At 36.7% G+C, this 17437-nt stretch overlaps 1 protein-coding gene across 6 annotated transcripts in view; it reads left to right on the forward strand.

Moving 5' to 3' along the window:
* The window catches only part of LYST (lysosomal trafficking regulator), a 174266-nt gene that overhangs the window by 94784 nt on the left and 62045 nt on the right, over positions 1–17437 (forward strand). For all 6 annotated transcript variants that reach the window (XR_003005492.1, XM_024761468.1, XM_024761471.1 and 3 more), the window contains exons 27-32: positions 604–770; positions 1874–2026; positions 7721–7912; positions 9622–9797; positions 11529–11735; positions 16871–17047. Coding sequence is in view for 5 of the 6 variants with exons in the window: in XM_024761468.1 (XP_024617236.1) it covers positions 604–770; positions 1874–2026; positions 7721–7912; positions 9622–9797; positions 11529–11735; positions 16871–17047 (1072 nt within the window). In the remaining variant the exon portion in view is untranslated. The remainder of the gene's footprint in view (positions 1–603; positions 771–1873; positions 2027–7720; positions 7913–9621; positions 9798–11528; positions 11736–16870; positions 17048–17437) is intronic.

A 17437-nucleotide genomic window follows, 5' to 3' on the forward strand; every position in this document is an offset into this window, starting at 1 on the left:
CGCTGATTTTACCATTTCTAACTCTTGCTTGATTTTGAAAAAGTAAGTGGAGAGGCTTAATATCACACATTGAGGTAGATTATCAAGGTTAAAAATTGAGGGGCAGAAGATACTAATTCATATTTATTAGGTAGTTGTAAGTGATTAATATATACGTTCAAATCTGTATCTCTTTTAATCCTTAAAATAAACATACATTGTGTAAGTGAGATTCAGAGAGGTCAGTTAATTTATTCAAATTCACCACTTCTGTGAAGGCTTCTCAGAATATCCCTCTTCATACCCATAGAATCTTCACCTTTAGTGTGTTGGGAACCTGCCAGTGCATTCCCACAGTATCTTGTGTCAGTCTCTGTTGTTACATTTACCACCACTTACTGGTTTTAGTTATCTGTTCACTTGTCTGGTCCTTTGCAAGCTGAATTTTCACAGGAGTCAAAGCGTGTCTTCTTATTTCTGTTCCTAGCATGTAGTTTATGTAACCTGCCATAGAGTAAGCATGGATAAATATCGAATGAATGCATGAAAGAATGAATGAATACTGGCAGAACAGGAATTCAGACCAGTTCTTTTTGCCTTAAATTATTTGTTCTTTTTCTTTAGCGTTCCTTTGAATGAATACAGATTGCTTGCTTGTGATCTGCAGCAACTTTTCATAGCAGTTACAATTCATGCTTGCAGTTCCTCAGGCTCACAGTATTTTAGAGTTATTGAAGATCTTATTGTACTGCTTGGATATCTTCAAAACAGCAAAAGCAAGAGGACCCAAAGTAAGATCTAATTTTCATGGATTTGTGGGGGGCAGTTGTATAATAGCCAAAAATGTTAGTAGAGCCCAATCTCTTTTTCTGGCTTCTCTAGAGACAGTGGGATAGAGGAGAGAAACTGTTTTACTGAAGGTTCATCCTTAACTTTGTTTACTGGCTTTAAAAAAAAGCCTTTTTAAGTGGCAAAAATTTAAAAGTGATGCCCTGATGTAATTAGTAGCTGCCAACACATCACTAAAAGAAGCTGCTAGGACTTCCCTGGTGGTGCAGTGGTTAAGACTCCACGCTCCCAATGCAGGGGACCTGGGTTCGATCCCTGGTCGGGGAATAGATCCCACATTCATGCCGCAACTAAAAGTTCGCATGCGGCAACTAAGAGTTCACATGCCGCAACTAAGACCTGGTGCAACCAAATAAATAAATAAATATTTTAAAACAAAAAAAAACACTGCTGATTTTTCTTACCAAGTAGAATGAAAAGTCTTATGCTGAATAGTAACATAAAACATTCGTTTTCTTTAGTGGCAAATATTATAGTGAATAGGAGGCAGAAAAATGTGAGAATTTCTGGTTAAACTTTTGCCTCATATATTAAAAAGGCTGTTCTTTAAAACAATTATATAAAACGAAATAAATTTGTGAGCTAGTATTTTTCTATTGAATTTTTTATAGTAATCATTTGGAAATTTGCTTTAAAATTGCTTTTAAAGATGGTTAAGAAATGTTTACAACCATTGAGAACCCACGTTGATCAAAAATTTTAAATTTATCTCTAATAAAACATTATTGGCAGTTTTGTTCTTTTTTCTTTTGTGGTACGTGGGCCTCTCACTGTTGTGGCCTCTCCCATTGCGGAGCACAGGCTCCGGACGTGCAGGCTCAGCGGCCATGGCTCACGGGCCCAGCCGCTCCGCGGCATGTGGGATCCTCCCGGACCGGGGCACAAACCCGTGTCCCCTGCATCGGCAGGCGGACTGTCAACCGCTGCGCCGCCAGGGAAGCCCTATTGGCGGTTTTGATATTGCATAAATGTAAGAATCAATTCAATTTTTAAAAAAATTAACAACCACATAGCTTGAAAACATTCTAGTATCTTCTGTTTTTAGATATGGCTGTTGCACTACAGTATAGAGTTCTCCAGGCTGCTATGGAATTTATAAGGACCACCGCAAATCATGACTCTGAAAACCTTACAGATTCATCTCAGTCGCCTTCTGCTCCCCATCATGCAATATTTCAAAAGCGAAAGAGCATTGCTGGTGAGTGCTGAAATAATGTTTTAATAATTATAAATGGAAGATAGCTTGACTCTCCTGTATTCTGATGGCACTCACATTTGAAAACGTTTCTTTGTTTCAAAAGCTAAACTATAAAGTTTGAGAAGGTTTTCCTCCCAGAGGAGGAAAACTGCTACTTTCCTACTGCTTTCTTTTCAGTGCTGTTCTCATTCAGTTATCTCTTGAGCACCTGCCTTGTGCCAAGCACCGTGTTAAATGTTGACGATACAGTGTTGAAAAAAAAAAAAAAAAGACACAGATTCTTCCCTTCTACCGTAGAGTAGTAGAGAAATGTAGAAGGTAGGAATAGAGACTGTAACAGGGCAGCCTGATTTACATCCAGAGTTAGGGAAGCCTCTGAGGAAGTGGGATTTCAATATAAGGGGTGAGAAAGGAGTTAGCAGGAGCCAGAGGAAGAGTATTACAGGCAGAACAAACAGCTGACGTGCAGGTCCTGGGGCAGGAAAAAGCTAAGGTTGTTCAGAGAACTGAAAGAAAGCCATGTAGCTGAAGTATAGCCCTTGATGAGATAGTGCTGCCAGACGAGGCTATACAGGACGGCATGAACCAGATCACGTGTCATCGTATGGGCCATGTTAAGGAGTTTATTAGATTTTATCCTAATGGGAAGTTGTCAGAGGTTTTTAAGTAGCTGGCATGACATAACCAGATTTTCATTTTGTAAAGACCATTCTGGTTTCTGTGCAGAGTGGATTAGAGGAAACTGGGAAAGGTAGTGGGAAGTGCAAGGAGGAGGCTATTGCAATAGTCAGGGCAGGAGATGTTGGTGGCTCGGATATGGTTATGTTATGCACGTGCTGTAAATGAGGACATGCCATCGAATTCTTATTTTTAATATTGTTAGACTTATTGTTTCCACAAAATCTGCTCTGACCTATATACACATTAATTCAGAAAGATAGCGTAAACACCCCACACACATACACATTGGCTCTATATATGCACACACACACACACACACACACACACATATACGTCTGTATATACTGGACATAGGTACATGCGCACATACACACACACACACACACACACACACACACACACACACATTTCTCCAAACAGAGGACTTGGTAAATTGTTTGAAGTTTAATCACCCGTACAGTCTTGAGGGCTTTTAAATCTAAATCTTTCTTCTACCTGAGTTAAACTGCTTCATTGTGGTTGGTGCTATGCCGAAGTTTAAAACCACGTGAAACACTCATCTGTAGAGAAAAGCTATCAAATATACATTGTTTCCCAGGAGTATGTTTACATTATGCTAAATGAAAGTTTATGTAAATAAAACTTGTAAAGCATCCAGTAACTAAACTTATCTCCCTATACATCCTTCTTTAATTTATTTACTATTTTTTTAACATGTTTATTGGAGTATAATTGCTTTACAATGGTGTGTTAGTTTCTGCTTTATAACAAAGTGAATCAGCTATACATATACATATGTCCCCATATCTCTTCCCTCTTGTGTCTCCCTCCGTCCCACCCTCCCTACCCCACCCCTCTAGGTGGTCACAAAGCACCGAGCTGATCTCCCTGTGCTATGCGGCTGCTTCCCACTAGCTATCTATTTTACATTTGGTAGTGTATATATGTCAATGCTACTCACTCACTTCGTCCCAGCTTATCCTTCCCCCTCCCCGTGTCCTCAAGTCCATTCTCTATGTCTGCATCCTTATTCCTGTCCTGCCCCTAGGTTCTTCAGAGCCAGTTTTTTTGTTTTTTTTTTTTAGATTCCATGTATATGTGGTAGCATACTGTATCTGTTTTTCTCTTTCTGACTTACTTCACTCTGTATGACAGACTCTAGGTCTATCCAACTCACTACAAATAACTCAATCTCGTTTCTTTTTATGGCTGAGTAATATTCTCCATTGTAAATATGTGCCACATCTTCTTTATCCTTCCTTGATGTAATATCTGAATATAATATGTCCTCATGAGCTTCCCTCCCAGTTGTGCCTCTTTTGTCCCAGGTGGAATTCCACCTTTTACCAAATCTGGCAGTAGTGCTCAACTGCCTGCATGCCACAAGGTGACTTTTGGACCATTTTCCCTTTGCAGGATTTCTTAGATAGTCAGAGACTGCTTAGATGGAATTCACCCTCTTTGACAGAGGAAAGTATACCTTTACTACCTGCACAAATGCCTGCTATTTCTTCCTTCTTGACGTTTCTCTGTCTCATATCTGTTTCTTCCCTTTTCTACCTAGTTCCCTGGTTTAGTTTATGATCAGCTTGTGCCTGGGCTAACACAGCGGCCCTTTTGCTATTTTCTGTTTGGTCTGTGATTTCTCTAACAGTCTGTCATCTCTCTCTTTTATGTACTAGCGCTTTTATCACCCTAAGCCTAAGAGCCCCGCAGAGCTCCACGTTTGTATTATTTATTTTTTCTTTGTGTGAGTCATTTTAAAGTGGATAATAGACTTTTAGTCCTTTCTCTAAACCATTCTCCTTTTTGTTCCTGACTCCTCTAGCCTCTTCTACTGGGGCTTATATTTTTCACACTATCTAAGTAAATGCAGTTACCATAAGGCCACATGAGGCTTATAGAATCCTAAAAATTTTGAACTTGATAAAAGACCTTGAAAGTCATCCAGTCCAGCTTCCTCATGTTGCAGATCCACCGAGGCCTAGACTTAGAGACTGCTGGAGCGAGGCCCCTGCACCCATCTCTTTGTGTCCTACCCAACGCCCACTCCTTCCAGGTCTGTTGTATCTTTATGTCTCTCAGGTCTCTCCCAAGAATTCTTCCTGTTTTAAATACTACCTTATTTAAATTCTGTCATTGTGAATCCAGTTTATAAAACTCCACTTTATATGTGTTAAACTGTTGCTTTGTATTTCCTTCCATGTTGTTTTACACATGTATTTGGCAAAGCTTGTGTTTTATTTGTTGAGTATTAGTCAAAAATTATTGTCAAAAGTGTGTTGGCCTTGTACACTGTCAGTGCAAAACATACACAGTGCTGAAGCTCCTCTGCTTCTGAGCGGTGTGGTTATTAAAAACCCACCTAAGTCCATTTGTTCATGATACTAAAGTGACTGAGAGGGATTTATATTTCCATCATTTAGATCATCAACTGTTCCTTCAAAGGTTTCATGCAGGCTGTTCTCATTAGTGACAGATGTTTGGAGGGATGTTTTTTTCCTGGATAGACTTGTTCAGCGTTTACTGAAAACTGCTGAGACGGATGGCATCTCCAACCCCACAGCCGCCACCCCCTGCACCTCCCGCAGGCCTTGTAGGGACAGCTCCTCTTGTGGCCACGCACCACAGTTTTTGATGGCAGACAGGTTCACTCAGGCTGTGAATCCCAGGATATCCATGGCCTGGGACCAGCGTTTCTTCAGCAGCACTTTCGCCACATCTAGATTGTGAGTTCTCATACTCTTGGAGGCGTTAGGTAATATTTTATTGCCAGCTTAATCTTCTTACAGCCTGACTCGTGTACCATTCTGCTCAACAGCTCCGATGGTTCCCTACCACCCAGTGAACAAAGCGCCGATTCCTTAGTGTCTGTGTCTTTTTTTTTTTTATATACATAGATATGTATAAGAGAGAGAGAGAGAATTCTGCTTGAATAGTATCATCACTATTTAGTATCACTCAACCTTCTGTTTGTAAACTGATTTATATTTCAATATAGTATACTTTTCCATACAATACAAATATTCTTATATTTAATGAATGCCTAATAATCTGTTAGATTTGCCATGATCTTCTTCCCAACCTTCTTCCCTAACCATTATCAATAAACAAAGGTATTTTTTTTACTTGTTTGTTTTTGCTATTATAACAGGATAGCAATGTACATTCTTACATATATATTTTTTCCCTTGTCTGCTTATCAATATAAAAACTTTACACATCACCTTAATACACAAAGGAAGAAGTAAGTGTTAGGGTATTATTTAAAGAGCTACACATACATTTAAACTGTATGTGTGTGTGTGTATATATATATGTATATCGTGTTATTGCTATAATTCACCTACCAATGAATTTCCTTTATATTTCAACCATTAATAACAATACCAACTATTAACTTTTAATTCTTTGTATGAGACAGGCATTGTGTTTCACGTGCATTATTTTATTTAATCCACAGAACAAACCTCTTTATCCATTCATTCAGCCATCAGATATTTATTGAGCATCAGCCATGTATCAGTTATGATTTCATCTGGTCTCATGGAACTTATGTTTTACTGGAGAAAATGGTCAATAAGCCTGTAAACAAATATACTTAGTGTAGTGTCAGATAGTGACAAGTATCTGCCTGTGAGATAGGCTCTATTTTACTTTCTAATCCACATCTTCCATATTAGGAACCTGAGGCTTAGAAAGCAGAGTATGTGAGGCCACACCAGCTCAATGCAGCTTCACAGCCTGACTGCTGGGATACCCTCCCCCTTTTTCACGTACATAGAACTGAAGAAGACTTAACATGCCCTTATTTGGTGTACTGCTGCATCTCTGAATTGTGATTATCAGCTGCTTATACAGCATGAAAGCTGTCAGAGATGTAGACGTTTGGAAGAATCTGCTTAAGCTAAGGACATCATCTGATAATATTATTCTTGAATATATCCCAGATATGAATTTTTCTTCTTTTTATTTGCTTCATTTTTGTCTCAGAGGTGACTCCACCTACCAAAATGTATTAACTGATAAAAAATACTGATTACCTAAAATACTGGACAATCTAAAATGCTATTAAAATATTTACATATTTTGCAGGACGAGTCATTAAAACCTATTGTAAGTAATGTGTATAGAGGCTATTTGTGGACTTTGATATATATGCTTTCATAATTTAAAAAAAGGTTCAATTCCAACGAAGGATTTCATTATTCCTCACCTACCAAGACGTCATTTTTGTTCCTGTGGTCAACTTCCGATGCCCTTCTCCTTCAGTCCATTAAATCAAGACTCAGTCCCCTCCTTTTCTCCTGGATCCGCTCCCTGTGTGGTGCCTTTCAGAGCAGGTGCAGTAACGATGCAGGAACCCCATTCCTGCCTCTTTAACCTGAGGAAACATTTCTCGGGAAATGCTTTTGAGGATTGAATCCCACGTGATGCATATGTTCCAAATCACTTTAATATCTGGGCTCTTTCTTCGCTTTATTTGGCTGATTTCTACTATGTCACTATATACACTTTTCAAAACTAATTTATAAAATTCAGCAATGTTAATTACCCAGAAATAGTAATGTTCATGCTAAAATGTGATGTGCTTTAAAAATCTGTTGATTATTTTGGAATACAAGGAAGTGAAACAGTATTTGAAAATATTTTGTCAAAGCATTCTGAACTGTATGTGTGTGTGTATATATATATATACACACACACACACACACCCTTCTAACAGTTCGAGTTTTTCAGAGGACTAAAATTTTGCCAAATGATATCCACCCTACTAAGCTATGTCACAGGCTTCAACATTCTTGTTTAGGAATTTGACATCAGAGGTACTGTTGCACTTCTTCAAAGAGGGAAAACATACGTTCTCTTAATCACTCTCTTTCCTTTGTATAAATTACCTTTGAATTAAATAAGGTTCTTTTCATGGTCTGATAATCAAAAAGTTACAGCAGAAATAGTTTCTTTGGTCCTTGTTAGCTCTGGCATTTGACGTTTTCATTCATATACTTGAAGGTCCTCGAAAATTTCCCCTTGCTCAAACTGACTCTCTTCTGATGAAAATGCGTTCAGTAGCAAGTGATGAACTTCATATGATGATGCAACAGAGAATGAGCCAGGAGAATCCTGTCCAGGCAACCGAAACAGAGCTTGCACAGAGACTGCAGCGGCTCACCATTTTAGCAGTCAACAGGATTATTTATCAAGGTAGGACTAGAGAATAAATATGTTCTTACTCAGATATTGAACTAAAAGGAAAATAATTTAAGAGAGAACTGACTAGGTTTCAAATTTTTTAACAGCATTATACTTTCATTGTTAGCATCCACACTAGTAAAAGAATCTCTCATTTGGAACTAATAGCCTTGAATAAAATTCCACTTCTTAATATGTTAAATGCTGGCCTAGACTGACCATTGAAGTTTAAAATAGTACAGCACCTCCAATATATTTTTTTAAACTTTTCTTTGAGATAATCATAGGTTCACATGCAGTTATTAGGAAATATTACAGAGATCCTGTGTACCCTTTACCCAGTTTCCCCTGATGGATCTTGCAAAACTATAGTCCAGTATCAGTACCAGGATATTGACATCGATACAGTCAAGAAAAAGAACATTTCCATCACCATAAGAATCTATATGTTGCCTTTTAGCACCACACCCATCTTCCTACCACCCCCATCCCTTCCTCAGTCCCTGGCAACTATCAATCTGTTCTCCATTTCTATATTTTCATCATTTCAAGCATGCTAAATAAATGGAATCCTACAGTACGCAGCCTTGTGTAGGACTGGCTTTTTTCACTCAGCGTAATTCTCTGTAGAGTCATCCTAGTTGTTGCATGTATCAATAGTTTGTTCCCTTTTTGGTTTTGGTGAGTAGTAGTCCATAGCATAGATGTCACAGTTTAGTCATTTACCTGTAGAAAATTGATCTGGGTGTTTTTCAGTTTGGGGTTATTACAAATAAAGCTAGCTGCTATAAACATTTACGTAAAAGTTTTCATGTGAACGTGGGGCTTTCCTTTTCTGGGATAAAAGTCCAAGAGTGCAGTTTCTAGGCTGTACGGTGGATGTGTGTTTTGTTCTTGTTAAGGAACTGCCAGACTTTTCTGGAGTGGCAGTATAACTTTATATCCCTACCAGCAATGTGTGAGTGGTCCAGTTCTCTTCACGTCTTTACCAGCATCAGGAGTTTCACTGTTTTTAATTTCAGCCATTCTGATAGGTAATATAGGGGGATAGCCTTGTGGTTTTAATGTACGTTTCTACAGGGGCTAAATGATTTATATATTTATGTATAAACGTTAATACCTACGGAAACCACTGAAAAGCTATGCAGAGAAATATACTCAAAAACACTATAGATAAGTCAAAATTCTAAAAAACGTTCAAGTGACACGCGAGGTTTTTTTTTTTGTTTTTTTTTTTAACTTTTCTAATTTATGTTTGGGGCAACCAGCCTCCAGGGTAAATTGTGAAATTGAACCATTTTTATCACATGCATGGCATTTGATGGGATAGCATGTCCAGTGAAACAGGTCTGCACATCTGTCTAATGTAAATATCACATGGTCTTTATGTTTAATTTGTACAAAAACCTTTATGACTTTTATAATTTTTCAGTTTAATTCATCTTCATTAGTAAAATAAATCTTTAATTTAGAACTGCGTGACTTATGTATGTTTAAATTTCTACATTGTCTTAGGTGAATTCATTTTCTCTAGTATTTTGTATTTTCTACATCTAATGCACCTACTACACATTTATATTGTGACAACAGAATCAGAAATTACATAGAATATTTTTGCCAGCATCATTATCATTTGTTATGGCTAGTGATTTGACTAATTCAAATTTGACTAACTTTTTGACTTGATTTGACTAATTTTTTATTCGTCTTTTAATTCAAAGAGTTTAATCCAGACATTATTGACATTTTGAGTACTCCAGAAAATGCACCTCAAAGCAAGACCTCAGTTTCCCAGACTGAAATTTCTGAAGAAAATATTTATCATGAACAGCCTGCTTTCAATCCATTTCAGAAAGAAATGTTCACATATCTGGTAGAAGGCTTCAAAGTATCTACTGTAAGTAAATTAATTACATGGGAAATGTTCATTCAGTGAAAAGGATCAGGGGTTTTATGCGTCTGTATTATATGTTTTCAAAATCATATTCCTACACTTTCACAGCATTTTCTGAAACTCAGACAACTTGAATGTTAATAACAGAGTAAAATGTATTGCTAATTTACCCTTTCGAAAAGGAGTCACTTCATACAGCATTGTTTTTAAGTCTGTAACCCAACAACCAATTTCTAATGTTGTAATTTTGTAAATAAGATCAGCATCAGAAAAGAGTAGGAATCTGATGATTACTATGAGGTTTAAACTAATAACCTGTTTTTAACGGACTTTATTTATAGCTACCTACTCTAGAATTATTATTATTATGAATAATTATGAAGTGTAGATGTTGCCTTAAGCATATCCAACACCTTCAAAGTGACACAGAGAATACTGACAAGCATCAGGCTCCATTTATCATCAGCTCACTTAGGGTTCTGTGGGCCACTTACAACTGACCATAGGGAACAAATTGGTCAGTACACTCCGTAGATCCCAAAGGCTAATCTAATTCTAGCAGAACTCATAAATCGTGATTCTGCCAATCTCTTAAATCTAAACTAGATTTTGTTGTCTGCCGGTTCCACTTAGAACTGAATCATTCACACAGAGCCCTTAGGACTAGGAGTAATTGGAGAGCCATTTCCCAAACTCAGAATAAACTCTAAAATGTACCGATTCCAGTTTGCAGGATGCAGGATGCAGGATATTTGATCAGGATTGGGTTAGCCTTAGTGGGACCACAATCAAAACAACTTATTTGGTTATTTGTTAGGGGATATTGATGGTCAATTTACATGCAGTTCTTAATTTGTGACAATTATACTCAATGTTTTAGTACTAATTCAAGTCTTTATTATGAATCCTTTCTCTTTTATATTGCAAAATCAATGTAGGCTTATCTACCACTATTCTTTGATGGTTCTTTTTTTTTTTCCTTTTAAAATTTCCAAGCCCTAGGTAATTTCTTTAAGCGGCTTAGGACTTTAACTTCTTTGTCTCTCCTTTTTAAAATTGTGGTAAAATATACATAACATAAATTTTGCTATTTAAGTGTACATATCAGTGACCTTAAATCCATTCACGCTGTTGTGCAGCCATTACCACTATCCATCCCCAGAACTTTTTCCATTATCCCAAACTGAAACTCTGTACCCATGAAATAGTAACTCCCCATTAGCCCCTCCCCCAGCCCCGATAAACCACTACTCTGCTTTGTCTCTATGACTTTGACTTTCTAGATACGTTGACTTTGACTTTCTAGATACCTCATATAAGTTATCATACAATATTTAATATAATATTTGTCTTTTTTGTATGTGGCTTATTTCATGATTCATTTTAGTAAGATGTTTTTAAGTTCATTCATACTGAAGCATGTATCAGAACTTCCTTTTTAAGGCTGAACAGTATTCCATTCTGTGTATATACCACATTTTGTTTATCCATTCATCCATCAGTGGGTATTTGGATTGTTTCTACCTTTTGGCTATTTTGAACAATGCTGCTGTAAACACTGGTGTACATCCATCTCTTTTAAACCCCATTTGTATGGATGTATATGTCTTTCTAATTTCAACTGTTTAAAAAATTCTGGAGTAAAACATGTTCTGTGATTTTTAGGACTGTGTTGAGGTTAGGATATTATTGCTTAAGAAGTTTGATCCTAATTCATTTCTGTTTTAATTTAAGAGTTCAAGTAAAGCCAGTGGTTCCAGACAGCAGTGGGCTAAAATCTTATGGTCTTGTAAGGAAACCTTCCGAATGCAGCTTGGGAGACTGCTCGTGCATATTTTGTCACCAGCCCACCCTTCACAAGAGAGAAAGCAAATTTTTGAAATAGTTCGTGAACCAAATCATCAGGAAATACTACGAGACTGTCTTAGCCCATCCCTGCAAGTAAGTACCCCCGTACTTCATAAGTAAAAACTATTGGTCAAATATAAAACACCAAAAATTAGTTTTCTTACCAGATAAATATTTTCTGAGGTCTTTCTTCAGATGCTCTTTACCAGAGTCAATTTGACCTCTCTGTTTATTCCCCATTTCCTTTTCCAGGGTTTAAGAAGTTCTGTATCTGAGTTCTTATAAGACCCTTTGTAGTTTGTTACTAAATCTTGAAATGTTTTCTTTAAGAACTGTTTGGAGTCTTTTTTAAGCATTATATTATCCATGAAACATCTATAGTGAATAGCTCGAACAACAGTACATATAACATATTTCAAAAATATTTATAGTAAGTTAAAACAAAATATATTTGTTGATCATCTGGAATGATAAACTCAAAATACTTAAAGAATTTTAAAGTCTATAAATTCTATCACTTAACTACTAATAGATGGAGAATTTAAATGGTACAGCCATTCTAGACAGCTGTTCAGCAGTTTCTTATAAAATTGAGCATACCCTTAACCTGTGACCCTAAAATTCCATTTTTAGGTATTTACCTAAGAGAAATTAAAACATATGTCCATAAAAAGACTAGTAGAAGAATATCCATGGCAGCCTTTTTACTAATAGCCAAAAACGGGAAATAACCCAAGTGTCTGTCAGTGGGAGAATGTGTAACTAAGTTGTGATATATTTATACAATAGACTACTATACAAGCAATAAAAAGGAACAGACTACTGATACACCCACCAGTGTGGTTGAAGCTCAAAATCATTGTGTTGGTGAAAGGGACAGCCAAGCACAAAAGAGTAGACATTCTGTGATTCTATTCATATGAAGCCCAAGAACAGGCAAAATTAAGATATGGTCATAGAATCAAGCAGTAGTTGTCTCTGCTACTACTGGGGCAGTGAGAAGGGGAGTTGATTGGAAAGGGGCATAAGGAAACTGCCTGGGATGATAAAAATGTGCTGTATCTTAGTCTGGGTAGTGGTTACATGGGCGTATGCAGTTGTCAGAACTCGTAGAAATGAACATTTAATGTCTATATGCTTTATTGAATGTAAATTATACCCCTATAAATAAAGTATTAGATGATATTTAAGAAAGGACAGGTATCCCTTTTATATCCCTGGGAAACTCAGATTTATCATACTAAGAACCAAAAGGTTAGAGATTTGAAGTGATACTTTTAGGTGCTCTTTCCGGTATTGAGACTCTCTCAGGTGCACTAAGGGCATTGTCTTCCCTTCCCAAGGCAGAAGCGTGCCTAGCCCATAGTTTCCTTCTGTGGAGAATTCAAAGAGATGTTCTTTCATTGTTTTATACTTAGCAAAGCTGCCGTTGCTCTGAATCCAGCCCTGATGTTCCCAGTCCTCTCCTACCAGCCTCCCATCTCTACTGCTCCATTTCTGTTGGTGGTATCCTTACTGCTTTCGGCTGGAAACATTGGAACCACAGTTGACTTTCTTCTCTCTTGAATCCATTTTATTACCAAGGCCAGTTATTTGTCTAGTCCTGCCTTTCTCTATAGTCTGCCCACCCATCCTAGTTTACACTTTCACCCCTTATGCTTGAATCACTAGAATAACCTCCTCTCCACCTCAAGACCAAAGAACTCTATCTGATAGTTTTTTTAAGGTTTATTATGGCAACATGCAAACATACCTAAAAGTTGGGAGAAATCAGAAAAAGAACCCCACATGACATTACGCAGCTTTAATTTTTCTTTGTAGTATTTTGAAACAAATGTCAGATATCAAATCATTTTACCTGTAAATACTTCAGTATGTGTCTCAGACTGTTAGGACTTTGTTTTAACTTATCACTCTCTGTGATTGTAACAATAATTCCTTATCATCATCTAATACCCAGTGTTTAAATTTTCCCAATTTTCTTATATTTTTTTAAATAGTTCTCTGATTCTGGACCCAAACAAGGCCCTTACACTGCGTTTGTTTGATGTGTGCTACATCTTTTTAATTCTGGCAGTTATCCTTCCCAACCTTTTTTTTTTTTTTAATGTCGTGTATTTGTTGGTGACACTGGGTCATTTGTTCTGTAGAATTTCCCACATTCTGGATTTGGCTGATTGCATCCTGTGGCTCTAGATCTAGAGGCTTGACTAGATTCCAGTTCTTGATTTCATATTTGCCTTTGTGCTTGGTTTTTTAAAAGAATACTTCAGGAGTGCTTTGCGTTTTCCATTACATCATGGCAGGAGACAGAGAATGTCTGGTTGCTCTGCTCTTTGAGATGGTAGCAGCCTGATTCATCCGTTGTGAAGGTCAATCTTACTTATTTATTTATTCATTCATTCATTCATTTATTGGCTGTGTTGGGTCTTCGTTTCTGTGCGAGGGCTTTCTCTAGTTGCGGCAAGCGGGGGCTACTCTTCATCGCGGTGCGCGGGCCTCTCACTGTCGCGGCCTCTCTTGTTGCGGGGCACAGGCTCCAGACGCGCAGGCTCAGTAGTTGTGGCTCACGGGCCTAGCTGCTCCGCGGCATGTGGGATCTTCCCAGACCAGGACTCGAACCCGTGTCCTCTGCATTGGCAGGCAGATTCTCAACCACTGCGCCACCGGGAAGCCCCATCCTCAGTCTTTAACCTAATGGTTTTAGCAGCCATACAGCTGCCAGGATCCATTTTTTGATTAGGAGCTGCAAAATAGTGATTTCTCTACATTTCTCATTCCACCAGCATCTATTAGCTCTGATTCTTCTATTGGGAAGAATATTCCCTTATCAGCTCTTTGGCTACCCTGAAATATAGTCTGTGTAGGAAAGGCAAGGTAAATGCTTGCTTCTTTCCTCTGTTTGTTTTTAGAATAATAAGTTGGTGCCCTGGCAACCTTTAATTTTTGTATTTGTTTTTATTTTATTTTTGAGGTCTTGTCATGAACTCAGGTACTTTTTAATAAATTTACTAAGTAGTTTCACACCTGTTCAGATTAACACCTCTGTAGATTCAAGTTGTTTTATCCTTTTAACATGGCCTTTTTAATTTTTAACAAGTTAATATGATTAACTTCCTTCCATTCTGGAGCAGAAGAATGTCCCAGGCTCATCTTGTACATTTCCTTCCCTGGGCCTGGAGCCAAACTCTTCCCCCAAGAAGCCCCTATTTCCTTGTAATGAGATAATAGTATTTAGAGACTCTAAAGCTAGGGACTAGGTACGTTTATTTCTATTGGGTTGTCATTTCTTCTCAGCCTTTTTAGTGAACAAAGCTAAGAATTGTGTATTTTTTTAGGAAGAAAAATAAATCATGAATTCATGATTTTCTTGGATTTTATGTTCATATTTCTTTTTATTAATGTTGATAAGCTTAATTCCTGATGACATTACCATAATTACTTATTTGTTTTATCTATCTATAAAACATTTTCAAAATAAGATGACAACATTATCACTTATAACTTATAACTCCGCGTGTGTGTATCTCCAATAACACCTTTTCTAGTCCCAGGAACTGCAGCCAATAAATGATTGATCAGAGGATGTTAAAATGAGATATTAGAAACAACTTCAGTGTCTAGAAAAATCATGTGTTTCTTTGGATATTCAGAATGAATAAAAACATTTCTGCTAGTTTTTCAAGATGATTTTTAAATGTCACTGAATACTAAACTGAAATTTTTTAGAGTTCTATCAAGAACATTGCCTTTCAGACACACATATGAAAGTATTCTAGTCATTTACCATTTCTCTTTATTTGCCAACTCTTCAGGCCTTTTACTTGCAGAGCATCTGTTCATTTTTCTCTTTTGGTCAGGTAGCAGCTGTCTCCTGACTAATTTAAAATGTTGCATTAAAATGAGCTTTGCTATTTTCATCATTGCATATGTTCATCTTATGCTTTTGCGAAATGACATGATGTGATTCAGCGTGTTAATTTAAATATCACCCAAAATGTAATAGTTTCCAAATCCATTTGTTGACTATTCACAGTTTAAAATATCATAAAGCCAAATGCAGTGATATTTGTATCAATGTAAATTTTTTAAAAAGTAAAATTATGCATGTTTCACTTGTTGGCAAAATTAATGTCTAAATATACATAGTGTACACATAACCATCAGGTGTAATATCTGTGGCATGAAAGGGCCACTTAAAAAATCATGAATCAAAGTTTGGTTTAGGTTTACACTTGGAAGGACCATTGTCATTACCTTAAGTAACACTCTAATTTTCTTTTTAGGGTCTGTTCATAGAAGATTGGCCTAAACCAACCCTTCTCTAGACATGCACAGAACTGAGTGATGACGTGTTATTGGTTTAGAGTTTTTCACCTTTTGTTCTCCCTAGGGAATAGTGAATGCTTACAAACAGATCCAAAGATACATTTTTGTTCTGGAATTTTCTCCAATGTTTATTCTCCCAGGCAGAAATTAAAGGAGAAAGAATAATCATGCATAATCCTCTTACCTTAAGGTTTAAAGGAAAGTTTTCCTTCCAGTTCAGTTCTATGAGAAGAACTAAGAATTATCTTTCTTTATCCCAGGCTTATTTTCTGTATTCCTTTAGCAAATCCTCTCCAAAATTCTTTCCCCCAAAGGTTGTGTGCTTGCTTTTTTCCTTCTTTCCTTCTTTTCCTTCCTTCTTTGCTTTCCTTCCTCTTTTCTTCCTCCCTCCCTCCCTCTCCTTCCTTCCTTCCTTCTTTCCTTCTTTTCCTCTCTTTCTCTTTTTCTTTACCTTTTACAATGAAAATTTTCAAACATACTAAGAAAAATGGAGACTAGTGAATACTGTATGCATACCATATGACCATCACATAGATCTAACAATTGTTAATAATTTTTATCATATTAACATCATTTCTTTTTTCTGAAGTATTTTAAAGTAAATTATAGTAATCATGACATTTTTCAAGACATTTTTTATGTAACCGTAACAACATTGTTATACCTAACAAAATTAGCATGTACCGTAATGTCATCGTATACCCAACACATAATCGTTTGACAATTTCTTCAGTTGTTTCCAAAATGTCTTTTTTAGCTGATTTATTTAAACCAGATCCAACCAAATAAATCTAGCAATGTAATTTAATTTACTGTTAAATAATTTAAATGTAAGAAATAAAAATTCTTTATGACTTTAAAAAAATTTTAATTAAAAAAATTGTTACTTTTTTTTAAAGCATGGAGCCAAGTTAGTTTTGTATTTGTCAGAGTTGATACATAATCACGAAGATGAATTGACTGAAGAAGAACTAGACACAGCAGAGCTGCTTATGAATGCTTTAAAGTTATGTGGTCATAAGTGCATGCCCCCCAGTGCATCGACAAAATCAGACCTTATTAAAGTGATTAAAGAGGTGAGTCAGTGAAAGCATAAGAAACAATTTTCTTAGGATATCTGATTGAATATAACTGAAGAATGAAAGGTTTTTTTTTTGTTATAGAGTACTATTGATAATGAATTTGGTTCTTTTTACTTTATATTGCTTTTTTACTATGAGAGAACAAATAGGCGTGTTTTAAGGAGCATTTTATTCTCTGTGGTCTTGCTTATCCATTGTCACTAGCTTTCAGGGAAGGAAAGATTTTAATAGTGACAAGCAAGTTGAATCATCAACCTTAAGTTCTGGGTTCTTTAATGAAAAGGCAAAATAAGGAAGCAAGCAACTATGCACACCCATCGGGTTTGGCAACCCTAGTTAACCATTCCACCCTAATTTCTGTGACCCAAATTGTGTGGAAACAAA

This window comes from Neophocaena asiaeorientalis, unplaced genomic scaffold, assembly GCF_003031525.2.
Source record: "Neophocaena asiaeorientalis asiaeorientalis breed wild unplaced genomic scaffold, Neophocaena_asiaeorientalis_V1.1 scaffold166, whole genome shotgun sequence".
Lineage (NCBI taxonomy): Eukaryota > Metazoa > Chordata > Mammalia > Artiodactyla > Phocoenidae > Neophocaena > Neophocaena asiaeorientalis.